This window comes from Trifolium pratense, linkage group LG5 (assembly GCF_020283565.1).
Source record: "Trifolium pratense cultivar HEN17-A07 linkage group LG5, ARS_RC_1.1, whole genome shotgun sequence".
NCBI classification, from domain to species: domain Eukaryota; kingdom Viridiplantae; phylum Streptophyta; class Magnoliopsida; order Fabales; family Fabaceae; genus Trifolium; species Trifolium pratense.
The window spans coordinates 28,017,122-28,042,298 of NC_060063.1; the positions used below are offsets into that span (position 1 = coordinate 28,017,122).

Sequence of the window (25,177 nt, forward strand, 5' to 3'; positions counted from 1 at the left end):
ACTAGTATAAGCTTTCAAGTTTTATTATTTCATTTGTGCCCCAAAAAAAATTATATTCATTTGTTCAAATTAATAAAATAAATTATATACAAACATAAATTCAATATGCAAAAAATAATGCGAACAAATTCACAACAATTAATAACATAAAATGCTAAAATATAAATTATGATTTTGTGATTTTTTATTTTAAGGCACACAATAATTCTCGACCTTACCTACAAATCAACGGTGATGTCAATTCAACTATTAACCACTTTTTTGTCATCTCCATCCTTGAATTACTACTATACTATTTATAAGACAAATGATTAAATCTAGTCCTCACTTGAACTCTGATCTAAGCACCAACTTCCACTTGCATCTAGTAATCCTTACTAGTTTCACAAGCTTCTCGATATGATTATTTTCCTTGCATCAAACTACATTTTGTAGTCCCACACAAGATTCACTTTTAGGTAGCTTTACAAGTTTCTTATAACTTCTTCAACCCCCGGAGGGGAGCGTCAAAGAGGAGTTCCTCTGAGGGCTCAAGGATCTGTAGTTTCCGTTACGATAATTTTGTCGCAGGGACCTTGATCTAGAGAATGTGTACTACCTTCTTTGTGGGGGAGATATAGTGGATCCACGCCTTCTATAGATACTCGTCGAAGCTCGAGTGATTCTTAACTCTTCAATAGCCTGCAAACACAAGTTCCGTTCTTGGATAATCCGACTTTGCTCGTTGATAGCATGAATGAGTGTTATCATCGGTGCATCTGTTTCCGCTGCAGGTATATAGGGGTTGTAATTGGGATCTGCTTCCGATACGGAGGCAGGCTCGCGTCACGGTGGTCCGCCTGGACAATTTGCAAGCGATTGGGCGCTTCAATCTCGCCATTGTTGTTACTGGCATCGACCATTATTGGTAAATCTACTTTGATTCTCTCAACCAAGATTTTTGGAACATTACTGGTCGTGTTTGGTGGTTTTTGAAGTTTTGGTCTTGTTTTTAGAAAAAGTCGAGGGAAACTTGAGTCCCCACAGACAACACCACCGATCTTATCTGATAAAGATCGACGTAGTCGGTGGTGGACCTCTATTGCACAGTTGTTTCGAAGGATGGTTGTACATGCAGACACTCTGACGTCCAAGTTAGTATTTGAATGAAATGAAGGTTTTAGAGGGTAAGGATAGAATACCTGATCCTTCTGAATGAGAAGGTATATATATAGTATCAAGCGGAGAGCCAAAGCCATTAATGTGGGGATGGATACAACGTTGTCGCCATTAATGATTATTTGAATAACAGTTGATAGCCTGCAGACGCAAGTTTCGTAATGACCGTAAATGACAATCATTTCGATGTTGGCCATTACGGAAGCCTGGCTTCCATGACTGTTAGGCAGGAGGAGGCAACCTTGGGTCTTTATCCAATTGGGCCTTATGCCGAGTCCATAACATTGTTGTTGTTGTTTTATGGGTTTTTGTTGGTGTTCTTGTTTTTTAGCTGTTGTTATTTTTGATTTGGTGTTATTGATGATGGTGGTGGTTGTCGTTCAACAACATCGATGACTTTCAATATCTCATTTTAAGTATTATTTTTTGAAGTACTCCCTCCGATCTTAAATATAAGCAAATGTCAAAACGTATTGGCTCAAATTTAGACTAAATACATTTTGATTTTTGTTTATATTTAAGATCGCAGGGAGTAGCTGGCAATGACATCTAAGATTCAAGTTTCTCATTTAGATTATCGATTAGAATTTCGTTTCAACTTCAATTCTTCCATTGTGTCTCTCATTTCCACTTCTTTGAACAATTCTATCCTACAAATAATCAACCCATTTAAATTTTTTTTTTTGCATTTAATGACAGTCAATTATATGTTGTTTTTAGTAGTAATTTGGGTAGTTTTAATAGCAATTGAAGCCCAAAAGCAAGCAAATACCTGTAAAAGTGAAGTTACTTGGCCCAGAAGCAAGAAAAGTGGAAAAAACAGCAAAAATGTAATAAAGCAGCACAGCCATCGTACCCACGATGAATCCTGGCATGGTGCGATGGGAAGGCGGTTAAATTGAAGAAAATCTACAACAAATATTTTCCATCGTACCACGATGGCTTGTCATCGTGGCACGAAGATGACTTGAAAAACACACAGAAAATCCTGAAGAAATCTTTCATCGTACCACGATATGATCCATCGTGCCCACGATGAGGCGAAAAACTATAAATAGAGTCTTCTTCCTCCACTATTATTCATTCAGAAATCACTCAACAACAGTGATATTCACTTTAGGAGAACTCTAAGGAGGAGGCAAGGAGGTCAAGACACTCCAAGGCCAATAAGGTTCTTTTCTTTCTGTCTTTGTAATTTATTTTTTCTAGGTTAGGTGGAGTCGAGGAACTCCCTTACGAATGCTTGATTTTGTATTTTGTACAATTTGGGTATATATTCAATTGAGTTCTGATTGCAAACTCTTTTATTGTCCGGTTTTATATTTATTTTAATATTGATCACATGAGAATAAAATCTAAGGACCTAGTGGATATCGCATAGGAAACAAAGCTAGTAATCCCGAACGAAGGACGGTATGCTAAAGCCAATATGAGACTATTAAATTCAGTATCTGAGGTCTTAATATAGGATTAGAAAGAACGATAATTTCTACCTGAGACAGAGTTGGAACTAGTTAGAGGCACACATGACAGCTTATGACACATGGAGCCACTAAGGTAATGATACCAACGTTTTTAACAAAAAAGTGGAACCTGGGGCGATGATACTTAAATAGAGTAAGGGTAACCACTAACTAGGCTCTGAACAGTTTGTAATAGAAATAGGAAATGATATTGCTTCTAACCTATTTTCAATAGTCTAATTCCTGATAGAGGGAACCAATGGAATCACCACCAAGAGAGTAAGGGAGGGATCCGACCACACTTAACCACCTGTGTGGTCACACACACACCATTTATTTTCTTGCAATTTAATTTCTGTTCTTTAACTATTACAATTTACTTTTACCCGCACAACTACTTTCAAACACCAAAGCAAATGCAACTCATTTCTAAGTGAAACTAGTAACTTTGGCACAATCCCTGTGGAGAACGATAAACTTATCACTTTATTACTTGGTAGCGATTCTGTGCACTTGCAGAACCACCGTCAGCATTGAAACCCATTTAATTTTTTGCTAGAAATAATGGGGAAATGAAGAATATTGATAACTTGGAAGAGAGAAAATTGCGAAACCAAATGATTAATTTGGAAAGTTCATGGATTGACTTTCCTGTGTATTGTTAGGATTGATAAGGGTTGTTTCCTTCGGGTTTGTATTATCACAAAGTATTTTTGTTTGGGTTGTAACTCGATCAGGTCTAATGCCCCCGGTCTATATATCTCTTTATTTTTATTTAATATATTTTTTGTTTTGCTTAAAAAAATTTATTATTATTTTAAATTAATTATAAGTAAACATTTGCCAAGTCTGCAAGCCATGTCAAATCCTAGTCATTAAAAATTGTCACGTAAGCATGCCACATCATCTTTTGTTAGAGACATTTAACAACAAGGACCAAAATTGGATACGGAAAATTTTAGGATGACTGTTATTCGATGAAAAATATTATGAAGATTTAAAGTGAAAATTAAAATATCTATAGAACTAAAAATATATTTAATCCTCCGTAAAATAAAATAAAATTTAATCCTATATAAAAATAACACAATTTTTTGACAAATTTATTAACACAAGTTACACAACTACTTTATCTTAGATCAGAATCTAACCGTTTGGATCTTGCACTAGAAATGGCAGCACAAAAGTTTTGATACCGAGGAAGTAAATATTTTTGATAAGTGTGAAGTCACATACTGTAATTCAAGTATGTGACATTCCCAACTTAGACGATGTGTGACCCAATACACAAACCTCAAAAATTGAACCGTTTGTTCCTAATCTTAATCTCCCTTCAGTCTCTTCTCTTGTAATATTGCCTTCTTATATCAATTTCCTTTGCAACACAAAAACAGCATCTCCCATAATTTCTATAGTGCTTGTTCTTGTGTTTACATATGGCAGATACTATGGACCTCTCTGAAGAACTAAGGCTGGTCCTCAAATCCTTCGAGGACACAGGCATTCCAGTTCAAACCTGGACAACAACCAAGCTCGCGCGACATTTCATAACCACCGAGAGTTTCATCGCCAGTGTCAAGACAATTACTCCTAGCAACAAGATTGTCCGTGACAATGTAATGTCCTTGGCAATTCAACGCGGTTTCTGGACTGAAAACCGTAAATGTACTCCGACGGCTATGATGAAGTTCTGTATCTTTCTTAAATCCAAAGAAGGGTCTGAATTCCTCGATTGTTTTCAGAAGAAAGCCGAAATTTCCACGCACTTTAATGATCTCTTTAACACGGGATATTGCATTGATGCTTATGCGTCAAGTATCGGAGTTGGAAGCTGCGAGGAAAGGACGGATAGCGGAGATTGAAGCTGATATTGCTGACCATCGAAGTAAGATTGTGTTGTTGGAGAAACAGCTGGAGAAGGAGATAGTCGAGGTTGAGAGACGATATCTCCCTGCTTCTCAGTATGTTCCGTTGGACGAGCAAGAGTTATTGGAGAGATGTTATGACATGTATATTGATGAGTGTACAGACATTGAGGTGTTGTCGAGGGAGTTGGATCAGGAGCTGATTGAGTTTATTAAGTCTAAGTATGAGAAAGAGGTGTGTATGCTGTATATCAGTGATTTCATGGCGGACGAAAAAAGGAAACGTTGGTTGAAAGTTTGGAATTATGAGAGGATTAACAAAACAGGTGATGTCTCACCTTAGTTGTACTCTTTCTAGATGTTGCATTTATTTAGAAGTTATGTATTGCAGTAGTAACACAAGGGTTCTAACTTTATGTTTATTTATTTAAGTAAATTGACATTATGTTAAACACTCATGATTATGTATAGGTTTTTTTGGGAACAGGATTTCCTGACGTTATTGTGTCACCGTTCCATCTAAAATTGGTGGCGGAGAATTTTTTTTTTTTTGTGCATAAAACTGTGTAACATCAGAAAATCCAGAACTGTCTGATTTCGAATGAAAGGTTGCGATCAATTGTTAATAATAATCAAGAAAAACATGTGAAAAATGAGCTATCAGTATCACCAAGAAACAAGAGAAAGGGAAACAAAATCTCTTATATGCTTTATATATCACACTTCTACATGACTTTCCTTCACAAATAATTTACTCTCTCTTTCATTTTTTCATCAAAACTAAATCATGCATCAAGATTATGGAAAAACTTTCACAAATGCACAAAAGTGCAAAACATTGTTGTTGTAAGAACAAGACCTCTTATGTTCTTAAACCAAATGCACCCCATCTCCTTCTACCTTCTTTCTTCATCTTTAAGGTGTTTGAATCTATAAGTTTTTCCAGAGATTTTCCCCTTCTACTTCGAACTCTTCCTGCTTCTTTCAAAAGCTCAAACAATCTTTTCTTTTCGTCATCAACATCTGGATTTGCAGTTCCAAGCTTTTCTTCTCTCATTTTGAGTATATATTCCAATATTTGAATGGCATCTTCAACTCTGTAATAAAATAAAATTAAAGAGTTATTTTCATCCACCAAAAAGCAATCATACTTGTAAAATTTTTGGACTCAATTTACCATGGTAAATTTGGAAGGTGAACTAGATTGTGTGACTGTGCCAAATGCGTGATTCCTTAACTACAAGAAATTTGGATTCTTGAGTATAGGATTTGGATTAGACGCATTCAGGCAGTCATGCGGTTACTAGTCTCGACTGTCCGATTTAAACAAAGAGAAAAAAATTGTTTACCTTCCTAATGCATCGTAAGTTGCAGCTAGGTTGCTATACACACCAAGAGTGTCCAAATGATAGGTTCCACACTCCCTCTCCAAGATCTCTCTAGCTTCTTCAAAATGTGTAGCAGCCTCTTCTATTTTATACAGTTGAACGCACGCCAAACCCATCTGGTTCAACACAAATCCAAAAAACGCAGATTTCCTTTCCCCGCCGCCTCTCAGCTTGGTGACAGCATTGTCAAAAGATTTCCAAGCATCCACATGCCGACCAACCATGTAGAACATCACTCCCATCTGAGCTTCTATTCCTGCAACTGTCCTATATTGTCCAGGGATACCTTCCAATAGTTTCACTGCCTTTTGCAAGAGCTTCAGCGCTTCATCGGGCTCGTTTAGAGCTTCATAGATTGCAGAGATTTCAGTTAAACCACTTGCAATCTCTCCGGCAGTTATTCCAGACACAGGTTTACTGTATATCCTTAATGCGTTTTCGCAATAGGATATCGACTCTCTTAATTTTCCTGTCTTGTAGTAAAGATCAGCTAGTCGAATGTACACTAAAGCCACAGAACTGTGATTTTCACCCTTGGTAGATTTGAACACTGTCAATGCTTTCTGATAGGCAAAAACAGCTTCGTCAAAACGACACAGCGACGTGTAAATATCTCCAATGCTAACATCAATAGCTGCAATCTCAGTATCTTGTCCGTTAGCAATCATTGACATGCTGGCCAGGACAAGGTGCTCGAGTGCTGGTTCATAATCTCCCTTTGCTTCGCATATAAGAGCCATGAGACGCCGGTCTGCTGCTTCTGTAAGGGAAGCGGGTGAGCAATGCTCCCGATGAATTTCAAGTGTTTTCTTGCAGAAGTGCTCTGCGTCGTCGAATTGCATGGCTTGAACATGGGCTTCAGCTAAGTATCTGTCATCCAAGGTAACCAATTAGTTAGAAATCTTTTTAGCACCTTTTACATAATTATCAATTTAGAAAACATTGATCAAAATCAATTAAAGACCTACATGTTTATTATGCAAAACAAACATAGAACATTGAAAATTATGGCCCTAAATTTGAAAAAATAACTAAATCGAGTGACGTTGTTCAATTTAAAATACTAAATTATCAATTTACAAATTTAGTCTAATGTTATGTTTTCGTTTTGCAACAAGTTTCCGCTTCAGCTTGAAATCACAACAAGTTTTTCACATCTATGTAGAAGCTTCATTTTGTACCTTCTAAGAAACTCCGACAAAAGCAAAACTAATGTGAGTTTAAATACCAAACCAAACACACTCTAGATTAATTGATTCTTGCAATTTTAATGACTAGTAGTAATTATCTTACATGCTATTTCTGCATAAGAATATTTGTGAAAGAAACATAACTACATTCTTTTTTTTTTTTGGTACAAGAAACATAACTACATTCTAGTATATGTACTATGAAGACAAGACAAAAACATGTTTAGTCACAAGTAGTGTTAACTTTACCTGCAAGTTTCTGCAACTCTCGGGTCAGACTTACCCAAAATATCCATTTGGATCTTCAAACCCGACTCATAACACAAAATGGATCTATCCAATTGTCCACTCATGGAATAAGTATCACCAAGTTGCATATACCCAGAAAATTTCACCATAGCATGACCCGACCCGTTTTCAACATCCAACAACAAAATAGACCGTTCCAATTCCTCAATAGCCTCATCCAAATTCCCCAAATTACAATAAATTGCAGCAACAACATGTAGACACGTGGCAAGATCCAAACCCGGACCCGAAACCCGTTCAAAACATTTGGATGCCCGAATTGCATAATCCAAAGCTTTTTCTGGATTTTCACCAGAAGCTATGGTATCTCTTGCCATCTTCAAAAGAAATGGACCCAAATCAGGGTTTTCTAATGATGTTTCATCCATGATCAGTGTCTTCTTGATTGTTTTCTTCATCGCCGGTGATGGGTTGCGGTGGTTGTCATCGCCGGTGACCTCATTTTGCGGCGGTTCACGGAGGAAAATACCAAATGATTGCATTTGAAGTGGGGTTTTCACTGTTAAACCTGTCTTTGTTGAATCTTCAATGCCCATGATTCAAAATTGAAAATTTATTCATACCCATTATTCAAAATTGAATCTTTTTTCATACCCATGATTCAAAACTGAAATTTTTTTCATACCCATTATTCTAAATTGGTTTATCAAAAATGGGAAATTTTCTATTTTAATTTGAGAATTTTTCTGTTCTATATAGCATGTGTATATATATACATTGAAGAAGTGTGGTAGAAGAATGGAATTGAATTGAAATGAGTATAGAAGTGAGTGGAGAGAGAGAGAGAGAGAGAGAGAGAGAGAGAGAGATATTAGGGATGGTAGTAGTGGAAGGTTGCTTGGAAGAGACGACTTGTAATGATGGAATTGGGATACTTTAATTTGAGAACAAGCTTGACAAGGAAAAAAGGCAAGAACAGAGTGACAAAATCCATGATTTTGTTTTATGGATTGAATTTGTGTTTCAGAAAATTTATGTTATTGAATTTTTTATTGTGTGTTTCAATTTTATATAGTATACTTTTCTTTTCCAGTAAGAATGTAGCCTGCAGGACTGAGGACAGTTGTTAGATTTTTATGGTACAAACAGGAACAGGACTGTTGTTAGATGCAACAAAGCCTACACATTCTAACTACCCTATTTTTATAAATTCATAAAAAAAAACCCTATTTTTTCATTTTTTGGTTACATAAAAAAAAACCTATTTTTCTAATAAAGCATAAGTTTTTTGAAACATCTAATAAAGCATAATTTGAACTCTAAATTATCATTTCTCTTTCATTTTTAAATTATATAATAACTAATTTTTTAAATAAAATTCTCATATAATTTATGAACTAAGATTGAAAATTTTCATATACTTTAAAGACAATATTATTATATATTTATATTAGAGAAAATAACTTTGATTAAAAAAAATAAAAAAATTGTTTAAAAACTAAATTGATGATTTAGGGAAAATTTTCATATACTGAGACAATATTATTATATATTTTTACGTTTTATTTTATTTAGTTTTGTGCATAGGGTTTACACCAAACTTATTCAAGATTGAAAATAAACACGAATACAAAATAAAATAAAATAATTTAATTACTAATAACAATATTTATACAAATTTTATAGAAATATGATATCATAATATATGATGAAAAAAAATCAAATTACACCAATATAAATTAGTCATAAATATTTTGTTTTATAATATTAGTGTTTTTGACATGTATATATTCGAGCTATATTAGAGTTATGTTATGTTATTTAATCATAAAAAAATTGACAATATATATTTATCTCGAGATAAATATATATTTTATATATATTTTGCCTTCAACAAGAAGACGTAATTATCATAAATAGTATATTTATCTCGAGATAAATATATATTTTATATAAGAAAGGACATAATTGTCTTTTTACAAATTTTAATTATCTCGAGATAAATATAGAGCTCTACCTTTCTTCTAGTTTTTGTTTTCTATATTTTATATATATATTTTGAAAATACACAAAAAAAAAAATTTGACAATAAATTTGACAGCAAATTTTTTATGTTTAAACATCAATTCTCTATATATTAACGAGAAATTTCTCAGTTTGCAATCAAATGTTGGATTAAATGAAATAAGCTAACTTTTTAGAATGTAGCAAATTAAAATTTGAATAGTGTCAATGAGAAAACAAAAAATTAATATTATTGAAAAGATAATTTTTTAACCATATAATAATTTTAGAGAAATTAGAGTATATATGATTATAAAAACAAAAAAGAAAAGAAAAAAGAAATTAGAGTATATGTGTATGCTTGTCAACCAAGTTTTCATTTTAAAGTTGTATTCATTGCGATGAAAAAATTGCTATCATAGTTGGGTTATGAGTGGACAAACAATGGGAAACACAAATACTTTGAGACTAAGTCTTCATTATATCATAGGATACTTAGCAAGATCTCAAGTGTTCTTGTTTGTTTGGAGCGTCTTTCATAATGCATGTACTTTATTTTGATGCATATATGATATAAGAGTGCTAATTTTGCAATAGCAAAATTCTTATAGAGTGCGTTTGATTTGCTAAAAAATAGGGGACTGGATAGGACAACTTTTGTTGTACCCTGTTTGATTTGAAACTGATTATGGAACTGGACAAATTAGGTAGCAAGGGACAGGACAAAAACAAGATTTTTTGTCCTTCACTGAACCACGGGACAACTTTTTGTTCATAGTACAACTATAAAAAATACGAAAATACCCATTTTATTTTCGAATATAAAAATATTATCGTCTTATATCTCTCCGGTACAGTTTTGTCATGTCCTGTATTATCTTGTTCTGTACTATACTGTTCTGTCCAGTCCTTGTTATTTTACGAATCAAACGCACCCATAGTCTACGTTTCTTCGAACACTCTTTTATTAATCCGGACACTATGAAAGCTTCAAGATCAAGAGGAAAAAAGACTTTTAATATCATTACATTACACAAATCATTACATCACACCAATGAAACACTTTCTTAAGGCAACAATTTATGAGTATCAAATATTTAGGATTGTTTGTTGGGGAGATTTTGGAGAGGAGAAAATAAGGAAATAGTTTAATTTATACGTGTTTGGTTTAATTTTTAGAAAGGAAAGAGATAAGAACAAAATTCTTCTTAACACCACTTTTTACTTCCCCAAATCGAGAAGAGAGAAGACGCTTTATTTAAATATTTATTATATTGAGAAAACTATTTTTATGTTAAAACCTAAAATTATTCTTATTAAAACTTTAACATAAAATAATTATTTCTTTCATTTATATTTTTTTGAAGCATTTTGTTTCATTATATTACCATTGCTTATGAGTAGAGCCATCAAAATGGACTGGACTACTAGACCAGCTCACTAGCCATGTATTTTGATGTTTTCTCTCCAGGCCTCCCATGTATCTTTTATACCCTCAAATATTTCAATTTTGCCCTTGTTAAAACCTTCGGTTCGCAGAAACCGAAGTTTTTTCTAGTTCAAATTCAGCGAAAATTCGGTTAACAGAAACCGATTTTTTTTTTCAAGGCAAAAAAAATTCGGTTCGTAGCAACCGAAGTTTTTATTTAAGGGCAAAAAAAGTAAAATCCAGGGGGGAAAGAAGCATGAGGGGCCTAAAGAGAAAACATCATGTATTTTAAGATGGGTTGAACCTAAAAAAAATACTTGAAAAAACAATTGGGCCTTTTTGGGTCGACCTATTAGGCCTATCTTTTACATGGGTCGTATTGGGCTGGCCCACCTGGCTTGCAGCCACCCTGCTAAAAACAGTTTTTTTTTTTTTTTTTGTGAAATAAAAATTTTTAAAATAAGTTTCAATTGGACTGATAAATTTTATAAAGGAAAGCCAAAAAACAAGGAACCAAAACTTAGTAACTCTCTCAAATACAAAAGAAATGTCCAAAAACAAGTAACATATCAACACATCAAGCACAAACAGCAGCTTCCTCCTCTAGGATTTTTGAAATCGGCGAATAACTAATTTGCTCTCGTGATACAAATGAAGCTTGCGAGATCAACTTTCACTTATTCGTATGGAGGTTAGATGTTGTATCATTTGTTCTTGATATCTGATTTTCTTATGCTTGCGTGATGTCTATATCCCCCTTCACAGTATGGATTATTAATTTGTTCTTTTATTTTGGATGTGTTTAGTTAACTTGATTTCCTTAAGGATAAAATATTACTTGGCTGAGTAAAATATGCCTAGATTATGATTTTAACTCATGGTTCCTAACTTTGCACTTTGCTCTGTTAGTACTGCTTGCATTTTTTTTGTTTGCATGTGTGGGGCTGATTATATTCTATTCAAGCCTAATTTGAATTGTTTTTGTATGTCTAATTATAAGAATACCGTCAAGAAAAAATACAAAGGATCTCAAATGATGATAAGTTTGAACTTGAAATATACTTGGATGAAAAATGTCTTATGGAGATGTGGATATTCTTCAATATTAGAAGTTAAATAGTGTTCGATTTCCTCAACTTGCAATAATGGTGTGTGACATTTTAAGCATTCCAATTACAACAGTGACTTATGAATCTTCTTTTAGTATCAGAGGTCGTATCTTAAATAAGTATAGGAATTAGTTACTCGCTAACACTGTGCAAGCTCTCATTTGTACACGTAATTGATTGCATGATTTTCAGGAAATCAAACATTCTAGTAAGTTTAATCAATAATCCTTTTGTTTTATTTGCAATTTGCATTTGTTCAGTTGTTGACTTATCAAGTTATCGTGTATTATGAATTGTAGACATACCAGAAATAGAGAAAACACAACTGTATGTAAAATCAAGTGTTCAAGAGACTTAGGCCGAGAAATTACCTTATTTATAATTTACTTTGTTATGTATTTTGAATTGTTGGGTTGAAAATTACGATTTCAATTACGATTTAAAACGATTGAACCAGTTAAATCGTAACTCAAAAGTCTTATCGGTTTGATCTTCGATCTGATTTATAAAACATTGTTGTTAGCTTGTAAAGCTGCTCTACACCAATAATTCCCAATCTCAAAATTTCACAAACAACAAAAACTACTTTTTCTATCAAGAAGGCTTGTGTTGTTTACTATCTTACAGATAAGTGCCAAACACTAGTAAAAGTATATACTAAATATAGGCACTTATTAACTTGTTTTGAAAGAAATCTATAGTAAATTACCCCCTTTGTTGTAAATATGGTTTTTTATCATAATATATCAATTGCATTCAAATCCTAACCATTTTGATAGGTTTTGCTGAATAAGAGAAAGAATTTTGAGGTTTTGAAGCCTTCGCTCAGCGAGCATCAGCGAGTTGTGGCGAGCAAAGGCAGTGGATTAAGGCTTCGTGGCGAGCAGTAGCGAGAAGTAGCGAGCAGCAACCAGTAGTGGTCGCTCAGCGAGCTTTGGCGAGCAAAGGCAGTGTGTTCTGGTCTGTCAGTGAGCTTCAGCGAGCAGTGCTGAGTTTAGCGGTTTAAGAGCCACGTGACAGCAAACCTTTTTGTTAAGTAACTTGGTCGCTCAGCGACCACTCTGTTCGCTCAGCGAACATGTAATTCCTAAAAGTCTATAAATAGCCATCATCTGAAGAAATTTAGATCTCAATCACTTTTTACAGAGCTCATAAGAGAGAAAAACATAGATCTAGGGTTCCAAAGAGATTTTGAAGGTGGATTCATCCAAACTTGAGAAAAGTGTTGTGTTCATTCATCTTTTCTATCTTCATCTTTGTTAGTTAATCATGGCTATGAGTAGCTAAATTCTTCTTTGTTGGGGTTAGATAGCTGATTTATGATCATGTAATCACCTTAACTTTGCTATATATGTTTTATTTATCAATCATTATTGGTGTTATCCTTGCTTTAGATGTTATTTTAAAGGTTTGAATGATATAGACATATGTTATTTGAATCAAAGATCTAGGATAATCACTTATTAAACTTCAAAGTTTAGACATAAATTTTGGTTTAATATTCACTTAAAGTATCTGTTGTGTTTTTGTATGTTGGCTACATTTTTGCAAAAACATCTTTTAGCCAAGTGTTGAGACATATGTGCGTACACCAAGTGTTGAGACAGATGTGCGTACACATTGGAACAACACCTTAGTAGCTAATAGGGGTTCGGTAGTTGATTCGTGCAAATAGTTTTCAACCACCAGTTTTAAATAATACGTTTTCAAACAATTTGTCACGAGAGTGAGGATTGTTTTAAAGTCAATGAACCAACATTGACGAGAGTTGAGGTTTAGGGCCGGATAGTTAAAACTGAGCGTTAGTTCTAAAGTCCGCGAGAGCTATTTAGAATTGATGAGTTTTATATTGATTTTCAAAGGTATTTTTATAGGTAAGTGAGCGCGTGAGAGCTGGGCATTTATTTTATCTAAGTATAACGCTAGTCAAGATTTGCGAGAGCTAAGATTAGTGTTTTTAAATCAAATATAATTCTTGAAAATTGGCAACTATTTTGTTTTCTTAAGCAGTTTTTAATTTAACGTTGATTATAATTTGTCACGAGAGTGAGAATTAATTAAAGTAAAAATCAATAGAGCGAAAGCGTGAGATTTCTACTAGATAGTAAAAACTGAACATTAACTCTAATTCGCAACGAGAGTTGGGATTAGAGTTAATTAAATTATATTGCTTTTCAAAAAATATTTTATTAGTGGATGTGAGAACGAGAGTTAAGCACCACCTTTATATTATATAATGCTGGTCAAGATTTGCGAGAGCTGAGATTGGTATTTTTAAATCAATATAGTTTCGAAAAATTAACAGTTTGTCTAGCACGAATTAAATATTGAACCCTCTGAAGCAACTAATAGCACGTCCTAGCAGTATTTTATTCATATATTAAAAATCTAAAAAAATATATATTCCTTTAATCTTAATTAAAATCTTTTAAATCATTAGCCTTAGATTTACAAAGCGACACTAGATAACGGTAGGTCGATTATTGGTCCTTTGGGTTCGATAATCTTTTAAAACTACGTGACACAACTGTATACTTGCAGTTAAGTTGATAAACACGCGATCACTTCACCTTCACCAAACCACCTTCAAGAATCACGAAATTCATACCCACCACATCACCAATTCTATTTAACTTTCTCATCTTCTTAACATTCATCACAAAAATTTCAATTTTTCACCATTTTTAGCCATACGAAAATCAAACCATCAAACCCAAATTTCACTTCCACCACACTCTCCAAAACCCACGAAATTTCACCACCACACCCCACCCTCACCTTGAAATTTTCTTGAAAAAATCATGGTAAGAGGAAAGAAGAAGGCTACATCTCCTCCGGTAGAGAAACGGGCGAAAAAGCAAAAGAATGCAAAGGGAGCAAAGTCAAAGGAAGGGCTAAGAAGTACATCTGTAACTTCAAATCCGCTGTCACCACATCTATTACCACCGGTTTTACTTGATCAACCGATACCACTGGAACAGAGGTTTGTGTCAGAGGCCGCATTCAAAAGGTATGAAATGCTAAGTACCTTTAATATTCAGAAAGAAAAAGGATTGTCTGTGGAATTGTTGAAAGTTGTGCCTGGGATTAATCATGAATTAAGGAGAAGGAATTGGGAAAAGTTTAATCAGATATTGATGAAGGTCGAGGGTAAACAGGGTAATGCATCTTTGACTAGGGAATTCCTTGCTAATGCTTACGGTGAGAGAAAATTACCTAGAATTCCGGTGAGAGGGAAACAAGTACATTGGTCTCCGGCCGCATTAAACAAGTTATTGGGCACAAACAATCTGAATTTGTGTCCTCTTGTTGAAAAGCGGGAGGTGTTGAAGACTGCTTCTGAGGCTGAGAAAGAGGAGGTAAAGAATGATGTATGTCGGCGGGGTACACCATTGTTCAATAGTGACAAATCGACAAAGATGCTATTGTCAAATTTTAAACTTGTAGCACACGCGTGGGCCGAGTTTTTTGTTAAATCAATAGAGGCAATTTCTAATTCTTTAGAGTACCAACTTCGGAATGCAGCAGCGGTACAAATGATCATTGAGGGTAAAGATCTTGATCTTGGACAACTTCTCCATCGCAGCCTACGCGACAAGGCCTGTAGCAAAGAAAGGATCATTACTCTAGGCCACTGCAATCTGATTACAGCAATGTGTGATGCTGAACATGTTCCGCATTATGCTGGTGATGAAAAGTTGCAGGCAATTAAGGCCCTCACAGTTGGTCAATATAGAGACTATTGCAAGAAGAGAAGTCACACAGTTGAAGCAGATAGTGATGAAAATGATGGTGACTCAGCGGATGAGATGAACCAATTGGAATATGGTACTCATTTACAGCAGCAACAACCGTAACCTCACCATGACGATGATGACATTGCAGCCTTGTCGACACAGTTGGCCATTGCTGAGGCTTGTAACATTCCTCACGTCTTCTACAGTGAAGAATCAACGCGATATCAGGTAGCCAAGGCGCAACTAGCTTCATTCCAGCATCCTTCAGCGTATCCTACATATCCTACTCGTGAGAGTTTGATAGCATATTATGGGATTGAGACTGCTCAGCTTATTGCTCGCCAGGAGGCGCGATTGGTGGACTGGAACACAAGGTATAATGCACATCTTCCACACTGCAACTTGGTGCTGCAGATGTGCATTATACCTCGTGTCCCAGTCCACCAATCGCGCCTCCTGGCGAGCAATAAGCTGAGCAGTCTCAATCCCATGATTTGCTATCAAACTCTCACGAGTAGGATATGTCGGATATGCTGGAGGATGCTGGAATGAAGCTAGTTGCGCCTTGGCTGCCTGATATCGCGTCGATTCTTCACTATAGAAGACGTGAGGAATGTTACAAGCCTCGGCAATAGCCAACTGTGTCGACAAGGCTGCAATGTCATCATCGTCATGGTGAGGTTGTGGTTGCTGCTGCTGTAAATGAGTACCATATTCCAATTGGTTCATCTCATCCGCTGAGTCACCATCATTTTCATCACCATCTGCTTCAACTGTGTGACTTCTCTTCTTGCCATAGTCTCTATATTGACCAACTGTGAGGGCCTTAATTTCCTGCAACTTTTCATCACCAGCATAATGCGGAACATGCTCAGCATCACACATTGCTGTAATCAGATTGCAGTGGCCTAGAGTAATGATCCTTTCTTTGCTACAGGCCTTGTCGCGTAGGCTGCGATGGAGAAGTTGTCCAAGGTCAAGATCTTTACCCTCAATGATCATTTGTACCGCTGCTGCATTCCGAAGTTGGTACTCTGAAGAATTAGAAATTGCCTCTATTGATTTAACAAAAAACTCGGCCCACGCGTGTGCTACAGGTTTAAAATTTGACAATAGCATCTTTGTCGATTTGTCACAATTGAACAATGGTGTACCCCACCGACATACATCATTCTTAACCTCCTCTTTCTCAGCCTCAGAAGCATCTTCAACACCTCCCGCTTTTCAACAAGAGGACACGAATTCAGATTGTTTGTGCCCAATAAATTGTTTAATGCGGCCGGAGACCAAGGTACCTGTTTCTCTCTCACTGGAATTCTAGGTAATTTTCTCTCACCGTAAGCATTAGCAAGGAATTCCTTAGCCAAAGATGCATTACCCTGTTTACCCTCGACCTTCTTCAATATCTGATTAAACTCTTCCCAATTCCTTCTCCTTATTTCATGATTAATCTCAGACATAACTTTCAACAATTCCACAGACAATCCTTTTTCTTTCTGAAAATTAAAGGTACTTAGTAGTTCATACCTTTTGAATGCGGCCTCTGACACAAACCTCTGTTCCAGAGGTATCGGTTGATCAAGTAAAACCGGTGGTAATAGATGTGGTGACAGCGGATTTGAAGTTACAGATGTACTTCTTAGCCCTTCCTTTGACTTTGCTCCCTTTGCATTCTTTTGCTTTTTCGCCCGTTTCTCTACCGGAGGAGATGTAGCCTTCTTCTTTCCTCTTACCATGATTTTTTCAAGAAAATTTCAAGGTGAGGGTGGGGTGGTGAAATTTCGTGGGTTTTGGAGAGTGTGTTGGAAGTGAAATTTGGGTTTGATGGTTTGATTTTAGTATGGCTAAAATTGGTGAAAAATTGAAATTTTTGTGATGAATGTTAAGAAGATGAGAAAGTTAAATGGAATTGGTGATGTGGTGGGTATGAATTTCGTGATTCTTGAAGGTGGTTTGGTGAAGGTGAAGGTTTTTGGTTTAAAGGTTTGAAAGATATGGTAGAAGTGGGTTCAAAGAATTTGAGAAATTTTGATGGAATTTTGTGAAGAGAAATTTTAATTTGGAGATGGGATTGTTGAATTTCGTGAGTTTTTGTTGAGGTGTAGAAGATGGGGTTTATTGAGTGATGGTGTTTAGAAGAATGGATTTGAGTTTTTAGTTGTTGTGAATTCAAAAGGATTTGAGAAATTTTTATGGAATTGTGTGAAGAGAAAGATGAATTTGGTGTTGGAAAGAGGTTAGTGATGGAAGAATTTATGTTAAAGAAAGGTGTTAATGGAAGAATTTGGGTTTGTAGAAGAGATGAATATGGTGGTTTCAAGGAAGAAGATGAGTTTCACGATGGCTAGGGTTCTAAAAGTGGCAAACTACTTTTTTTTTTTTTTTAAACCAATTGCATTTTTTTTTTGTTTGTAAAACCTGACCCCAAGCCAGGCTTCCTTTCTCCCGAGCCGAGCTCAACATGCAGTGGCCTTCCCAAAAAAAATTTGAAACTCAAGCCAGGCTTGAGATTGTCTGCGCCAGGCTCAACTGGCAGTGACCTTCCCCTTTCTGTTAAATTCGAACCGCGCCGGGCTTATCCTTCATATACGCCAGGCTTAACTGGCAGAGACATGAACAATTTTTTTATTCTTTTTTTTTTAGGGACTCTACACTACTCCTTAGCTTAACCTGCAAACACAAACAAACAATGCAAATAACCATAGATTAGCAAAGAAAACCTTGGGTTGCCTCCCAAGCAGCGCTCGTTTAACGTCGATAGCTTGACGGTCCATGTCCTAAAAGGCCATGCGCTTGTTTAATGTCCCGAGGCTTGACGATCCATGACCTCACGGATCTTTAAAAAGCACTGCCACCTTGTGGCGATCAACATCTCCTCCTTTATAAATTTTCAACCGCTGTCCATTTACTTTAAATGACTTCTCTTTCTAGGTGATCTTAAAACTCGCAAGTTTTTCTGCTTACCATCCAAAAAAATATCCACCCTAAAACCTTAGCCCCGTTATAACCCTCAAGTTCTCTAAAGGTGTGAATTCTTATGCATGTCGATCGATTGTTAGAATGTTTGCTAGCTTATGGTAGAATGGCTATGTGTGTGTTGATTGAGTGAATATACCAATTTAAACAGGAGAGAATGTGAGGGAGTGAAGTGATTATGGTTTCGTCAATATTTGTGAAAAGTTCTTGATTTTTCGGTATTAATCTATGTGCAAGTAAATTCATGATAGGGATGATCATTGAAATGTTAATTGTGATGTTCTAACTTGACTGATTTTGATGGCTTTGAATTAGACTGTTTGATAGTGCCAGGTTTTCGATGGATGAAGATATTCCTTGAGGACAAGGAAAAGTTCAAGTTTGGGGTTGTGATGACTTCATGTCATTTCTATGTTCTTTTAAGCAAATGCAAACAAACAAGTAGTTTTTACCATGTTTTAGTACAATAATACAAGGAATTACATTGAGTTTTTGATGTTTCTCGAATTGCAAGAAAAGAGTCAAATTTGGTGTTATTGCCGTAAACTAAGCTTGGCTCAGGAAAACCAAGCCTGGCTCAGAAAAATTTTAAGTTTTCTGTCTGAGCCACTGCCTGTTGCGCCCAGCTTGGGCAGATCCAAGCCTGGCTTGGCACGAAAACTGCACTATAAATTCAAAACATTTTCTGATTTTTAGGTCACGAATTTCTGGATCAAAAACTGATTTTTGACGGCTATTTCAGAGGATCAAAGAGGCATTCAAGCAAGGATTCAAGGGTGGAAACACATCTAATCCCTTCTTGTAATGATGATTTATTTCACTCATGTTAATGTAATTTCTTATTTGAACATGGCTAAATCTTTATGATTGATCCTTAGGGGATTCTAATTACTTTTGATCTTGAACAATGTGATTGTCATTTAATATGATGAATGAATTACGAAGTTAGTTTCTATTGATTATTCTTTATGCTTAATGCTTTATATGATTTGGCCAATTGTATGATGATTTCAATTATTTGTTTTACTATGAAAATAGGAATGAATCATCGATCTAGGAATAATTGATCAATTGACTTTCACTTAAGATATTTTGGATTGTTAATTGAGATTTAAAGGATTAAAGTTTTTATTCCTCAATTGATCATCGATCATCCTAAGAAATTAGGGATTAATGATCAAGTGAGAGGATTATGTTACCAAGACATTGGGCATAATCAATTATGTTTAATCTAATCATGAAACTAAATTGAGTAATTTGTTATCATACATGAAATTACCAAGAGAAATAGTAATTAGATGAACCAAAAGGATCAATCGCTTTTCTTTATCAATTTGAATTTTAAGTCATTTCTTAAGTTTATGATTAAAACTTTGAACCAAGCAAACTCTCCCCTTTGTTACTATTATGTCAATTTTCTTAAGTATGCCTTCAATTTCCATTTGAATTACAACAATCCCTGCGGAAAAAGAACGATTTATTATTATACTTGACGGCGTTTTAGTACACTTGCTAAATTTTCATCAGAAATCAACCAAATCATTTCAAAACCCGCACTTAAAATCATGGTTATTGTGGAACGGCGGTTAATATCACACTAGTCCCCGCGGATGCGATATATTAAAAATACTTACTTTTGATACCTCATCACTTACACACGCTGGTCCTAATCTATCATTCCCCATTAACAAGCTAATAAAATACAAGTGAAGATTGATATGATTAAAGTTATGTTTGGTATCACAGTGGGTATACTAGAATCACGGTGACTCACCGTGATTTTACAAAAGCTACAGAGTGTAGCTTTCGAAAAATCATGGTGGATCACCATAATTCTGACATATCTATCGTGATACCAAACATATACTAAATGAATTTAGGGTGCAAACACATAATATAGAAGACTAAGTTTCACAAAACTCATAGACAGACCTCAAAGGTCATAGCATTATGGTACCGTTATTCTTTTTAGGTTTAATTGTACTTTTGATCCTCCTATTTTACAAGATCCACAATTTTGTTTCCTGTATTTTAAAATCAAATATTCTTGCGCTCTTATTTTGATTTTCTTTTTTTGCACTTTGGGTCCCCCACCCCATTTTTTAACCTACTAGCAGGAAGAATGTTGATGTGATAGTATCCCCGTGGAAAACATCCACATCAACATTTTTTTAGCTAGCTGACAAAAAAAGCTGATGTGACAGTATCCACGTGGCAAAGGAAAGTATCCACATTGGCGATTTTTAACCAAGTGGCAGGAAAAAATAGATTGTCGTGGCCGGAAAAACACTTATATTTTTTTTATTAAAAATAATACATTTGCTAACATGTACTTGTTCTTTGCCACATAGATATTGTCACATCAGCATTTTTCTTGCCAGTTGGTTAAAAAATGGGGTGATGGACCAAAAGTGAAAAAAAAAAAATCAAAATACGGAACAAAAATGTTTGATTTTAAAATTGGAGACCAAAATCGTGGATCTTATATTTATTAAAATATTTCACCTCATCCTTAGTAATTCCCTTCAACTTCTCTCAAATATTTTAATATGATGTTTTTATAAAACGAAAAATTAAAACGCGAAGAATCAGTTTGTGAAGTTTTTTTTTTTTTTACTATATGCAATTTTTACTTTAGAATTTTTTAAAAAATTGACATTTATTTGTGTTTTGATTTTTTTAATAGCTATGAGAAGAGTGCTATATTTTTTTAAACAAACAAACTTAATGCAATTCATTAACTAGTAAACGTTTAATACATAAGGGAATAATCTCAAATCAATGGAAACTAACCCAAGAAATGGCCGCCCGAGCAAGAGTATGAGCAACCATGTTCGCTTGTCTCCTAACAAACTTCACTTCAAAGTTTATGCATGATAACATAATTTTGATAATGTCAGCAACAATTAAACTAAATTCTGAGTTACCACTACGCCTAGTTCGAATAACTTCAGTCAACACCTGTGCGTCCTTTCAAATTGAACCATATTCAAACCTCTAAGATTGGCTTCCTTCATGGCCTGCAGGAGCGCCCATGCCTTGCCTTCAACCGTTGACAAGGTGACATGTTGTCTTTGCGCGAAGCCAGCCACAAAATTACCTTCATGATCCCGAAAGCAGACCCCATTAAAAAGAGTGCTATATTAATAAATGATATTATTTGGTACAAATTTGAGAGAAAATTGAAAAAGAAGCTACCAAATAAGTTTTATTTTGTTAACAAATCAAAACTGAATTATTAAAAATGTCAAAATTGTTAAATTGTACATTATAAGACTAAAATTCAAACTTCAATAGTGTATATAAATTGTTTAATGACTAAAATTCAAACTTCAATAGTGTATAAAATTTTTAATGACTTATTTTAAAATTTAAAATTCAAACTTCAATAGTCAATTGAAAAAAAAAAGTTTTATTTTGACAAAATCACTAAAGTTCGGTTGTCACAATCCAAAATTTTATCCCAAAATTAATATCAAATCTAAAATATCAAATATAAACATCACTTTCCTTTGGTCAAAAAAAGAAAAAATCACTTTCCCTTTACCTTCAAAAAAGAAAAACACATTTCATACAAAATTCTCACTCTGTTCTAATAATCTCCACAAAGAAAATTCCAACTTCTCCCTCTCTGTTCATCTTTCTTGTTTCTGCAGATTCCATTCCAATCCACAACAACATCACAAGTAACAGTTCTGAAAAATCAAGAATGTCCAACAACAACACATGTGGTTTGTTGTCTTGTGACAAACTTGACAGAGTTGCAAACTGGGTCGGCACTAACGTGGCTTCTGCTTTTTTTGCTTCTTTGGAACGTTGTTCTTGCATCAACCTTAGTACCACCGACATTGAAGATGACAACAATGATGATCTTCCTCTTATGGTTACTAATCCTGTTTCTCATCTACCCTTTGAGGTCCCCACATCAACTCTTCCATCAAAATCTAATCTTAGTCCTTGATCTCATCTGGGTTTGTAATTTTATCTCTTTTTGTTCTTGGGGTGTTTTGTTATTGATCATTTTCATGATAAAAATTTAGTCTTTTTTTTTGTGTTTGTGTGTGTGTGTGTGTGGAATTTGTTGGATCTTTGTGATGTTATCTTATCATGTTAATGAAATTATCATGACATTATATCAACTTAATTTTGTACTAGTTTTTTGTTTGTTGAGCTTGTTAATTTGTGTTTTTTTGGGGGTTAATTACTTAGCCTATGTTTGATATCACAGTAAATATGTCAGAATCACAATCACAGTGATTCATCGTGATTTTGCAGAAAGCAATAGAGTGTAACTTTTGACAAATCACGGTGGATTGCTGTAATTTAGAAATACCCACCATAATACTAAATATACGCTTAATTATAAGGTTTGATCGATCTTGAATTATAATGGTTGGGTCAATCTTGAATTATAATTAATTTTGATGGTAAGTAATTGTGATTTAAGTTGATTGAGCATCAAACCTTTTCTCTGTTTTTGATTGGAATTGGATACCAAATCTTGGATTTTGGAAGGGTTTTGTTTTATTTTTTATTATGTAGCCAAGAAGTTATGTTTATAAGCACAAGACAAAAATGGTACTAGTACTTGTGAAATTGGCTATGCTCTGAGCAATTTTCATGTGAGTACATACAATGTTTATAGAAGATATTAAAATGGCGGCAGATCAAATGTCTTAGTTAAGAACAACTTATAATGTATGACAACATTTAAGGTTCCTTGTTCTCTTTTCTAGTGGATGTTTCCAAAAATAACAAAGGCTAATTTGTGAGCAATAACTAGTGAATGACCAAATTTATTTATCATAGTCATAGAGTGAGTTTGTCTAAGATTATTTAGGGAAGTAAAATAAGAAATCATTTTTAATAATTTTGCCTTTAACTCTCTGGTTTTTAAAAAAAGAAAGATGTAGAATTTAATTAAGGAAAATGTTAAACAGTGCCCCCGTTTTGGAACTAAAAAACAATGTCCTGTGGTCATGACTTGTGAAGCTATATATACTGTTTCATGTATTTATTCATGTGGAAAAAACAATTCTTACCTATTTTTCAGCTTAATAGGTCTATTTTTACTTAAGAATTTTATTTCATGTTCAATATAGGTAACTTTAGTAGTTATAGTTTCTCCATCAACCTCTATTGTTTCTTGATCAAGTGCTTGAACCCTTTAATTAGAGTTTAACCAAGCTATTGCTGATTGAAATCTTGATCAAAATGAACAAGAAATTAGTGATGGCAAATATATTGTTTGTTTCTAAAGAGTCTAGCGACAAAACTCTCTCTCTAACACACAAATTAAAATGCTGAACAATGGAGAATTGTGATTTTGAATCCGTGTCCTAACATGTCAAATATCTCTGCAATTTTTTACCATCTGAATTGCGCTTACAAGACAATTTTGGAGATTATTTTAATTGATTCATCTCATTAAAAATGTTTTCAATTTTCAATCACTAGATATGCAAAGAAACATAAAGCTTTATCCCACTATAAGGCCCCACATAGAAGACCAAATGTTTTAGATTTTGTGCGTTAATATTTGTGGCGTAATGACCTCTAGTACTCATAGATGTGCAAGATATTTTGTTACCTTTATACATGACCACTCCAAAAAGATTTGGGTGTATGCCCTCAAAACAAAAAACCATGTGTATTAGTATTCAAACAATATATTTTGGGATGAGGTTTGATGACTGCAATTAATTTGATCAACTTATCCTCTTCAGCACCATTGAATGGTGATGTTCCAAACAAGTTTTGGACAGGTAAAGATGTATCATAAAACCATTTGGACAAAGTAGAAGTTTCCTTCCATTTCTCTAATTAATAAACGTGGAAACCATCAAAGTTTGACTAGTAGAAGTTAGATCACGTGGTGCTTAGCCACTCAATAAAAACCTTAAAACAATGGTCTTGACCCTCTCGCTGTATAGTATACCCACTAAACAAGGCAGAAGTTGAAACCATCGTATATCTTTAAGCACCTATATTTTTTCATTATCAATATATTATTATATATAAAAAAAAAATATTCGATCTTGATTTTTTTTTTGGGTATAAATTTGATCTTGATTATTAATTTCACATATCTTTAATATTGTTTAGAAAGTTTGCCTATGCATTCAAAGTTGCATTAACGGTTTGATCTATCTTAAGATATTTGGATCACTTAAGCATGTGACGAGGAGTTCACCACAATTGGTATTAAAAAAAATTAAAAGGGGAAAATTTTCTTAGAATTGGGTATCGAGAATAACTCATCTTTACAAAAATAACTTGTAAGGTGAGGATTACATCTACTTTATACACACGTCTAAGCCAACTCACATTTGATGTGAGACTTCTTAACACACTCGTCACGTTCAACACTATTGAGCTTGGTGCGTGAATATAAAATTTGGGTGGCTCGATAGCGAAAACCTAATAACAGGTAGCCCAACGGATCTTGGAGAGGCTCTGATCTTAGAATTGGATATTGAGTCTAACTCATCTTTACAAAATCAGCTTGTAAGATGATGATTGCCTCTATTTTATAAACTCATCAAAGCAAACTCACATCCAATGTGAAACTTCTTAACAAAACTTAGCTTAAATAGAAAATATGCACGA

The 25,177-nt window shown here is 34.5% G+C and overlaps 1 protein-coding gene across 1 annotated transcript; it reads right to left on the bottom strand.

Moving 5' to 3' along the window:
* Window positions 1–5,174: 5,174 nt before the first annotated feature.
* Window positions 5,175–8,359, bottom strand: LOC123885316 (protein KINESIN LIGHT CHAIN-RELATED 1-like). The gene is made up of 3 exons (XM_045934591.1): window positions 7,314–8,359; window positions 5,836–6,744; window positions 5,175–5,583 (listed from the first exon to the last, which is right to left on the bottom strand). The coding sequence occupies exons 1-3, from the start codon at window positions 7,907–7,909 to the stop codon at window positions 5,349–5,351; spliced, it is 1,740 nt and encodes a 579-aa protein (XP_045790547.1). The 5' UTR covers window positions 7,910–8,359; the 3' UTR covers window positions 5,175–5,348.
* Between the last annotated feature and the right edge of the window lie 16,818 nt (window positions 8,360–25,177).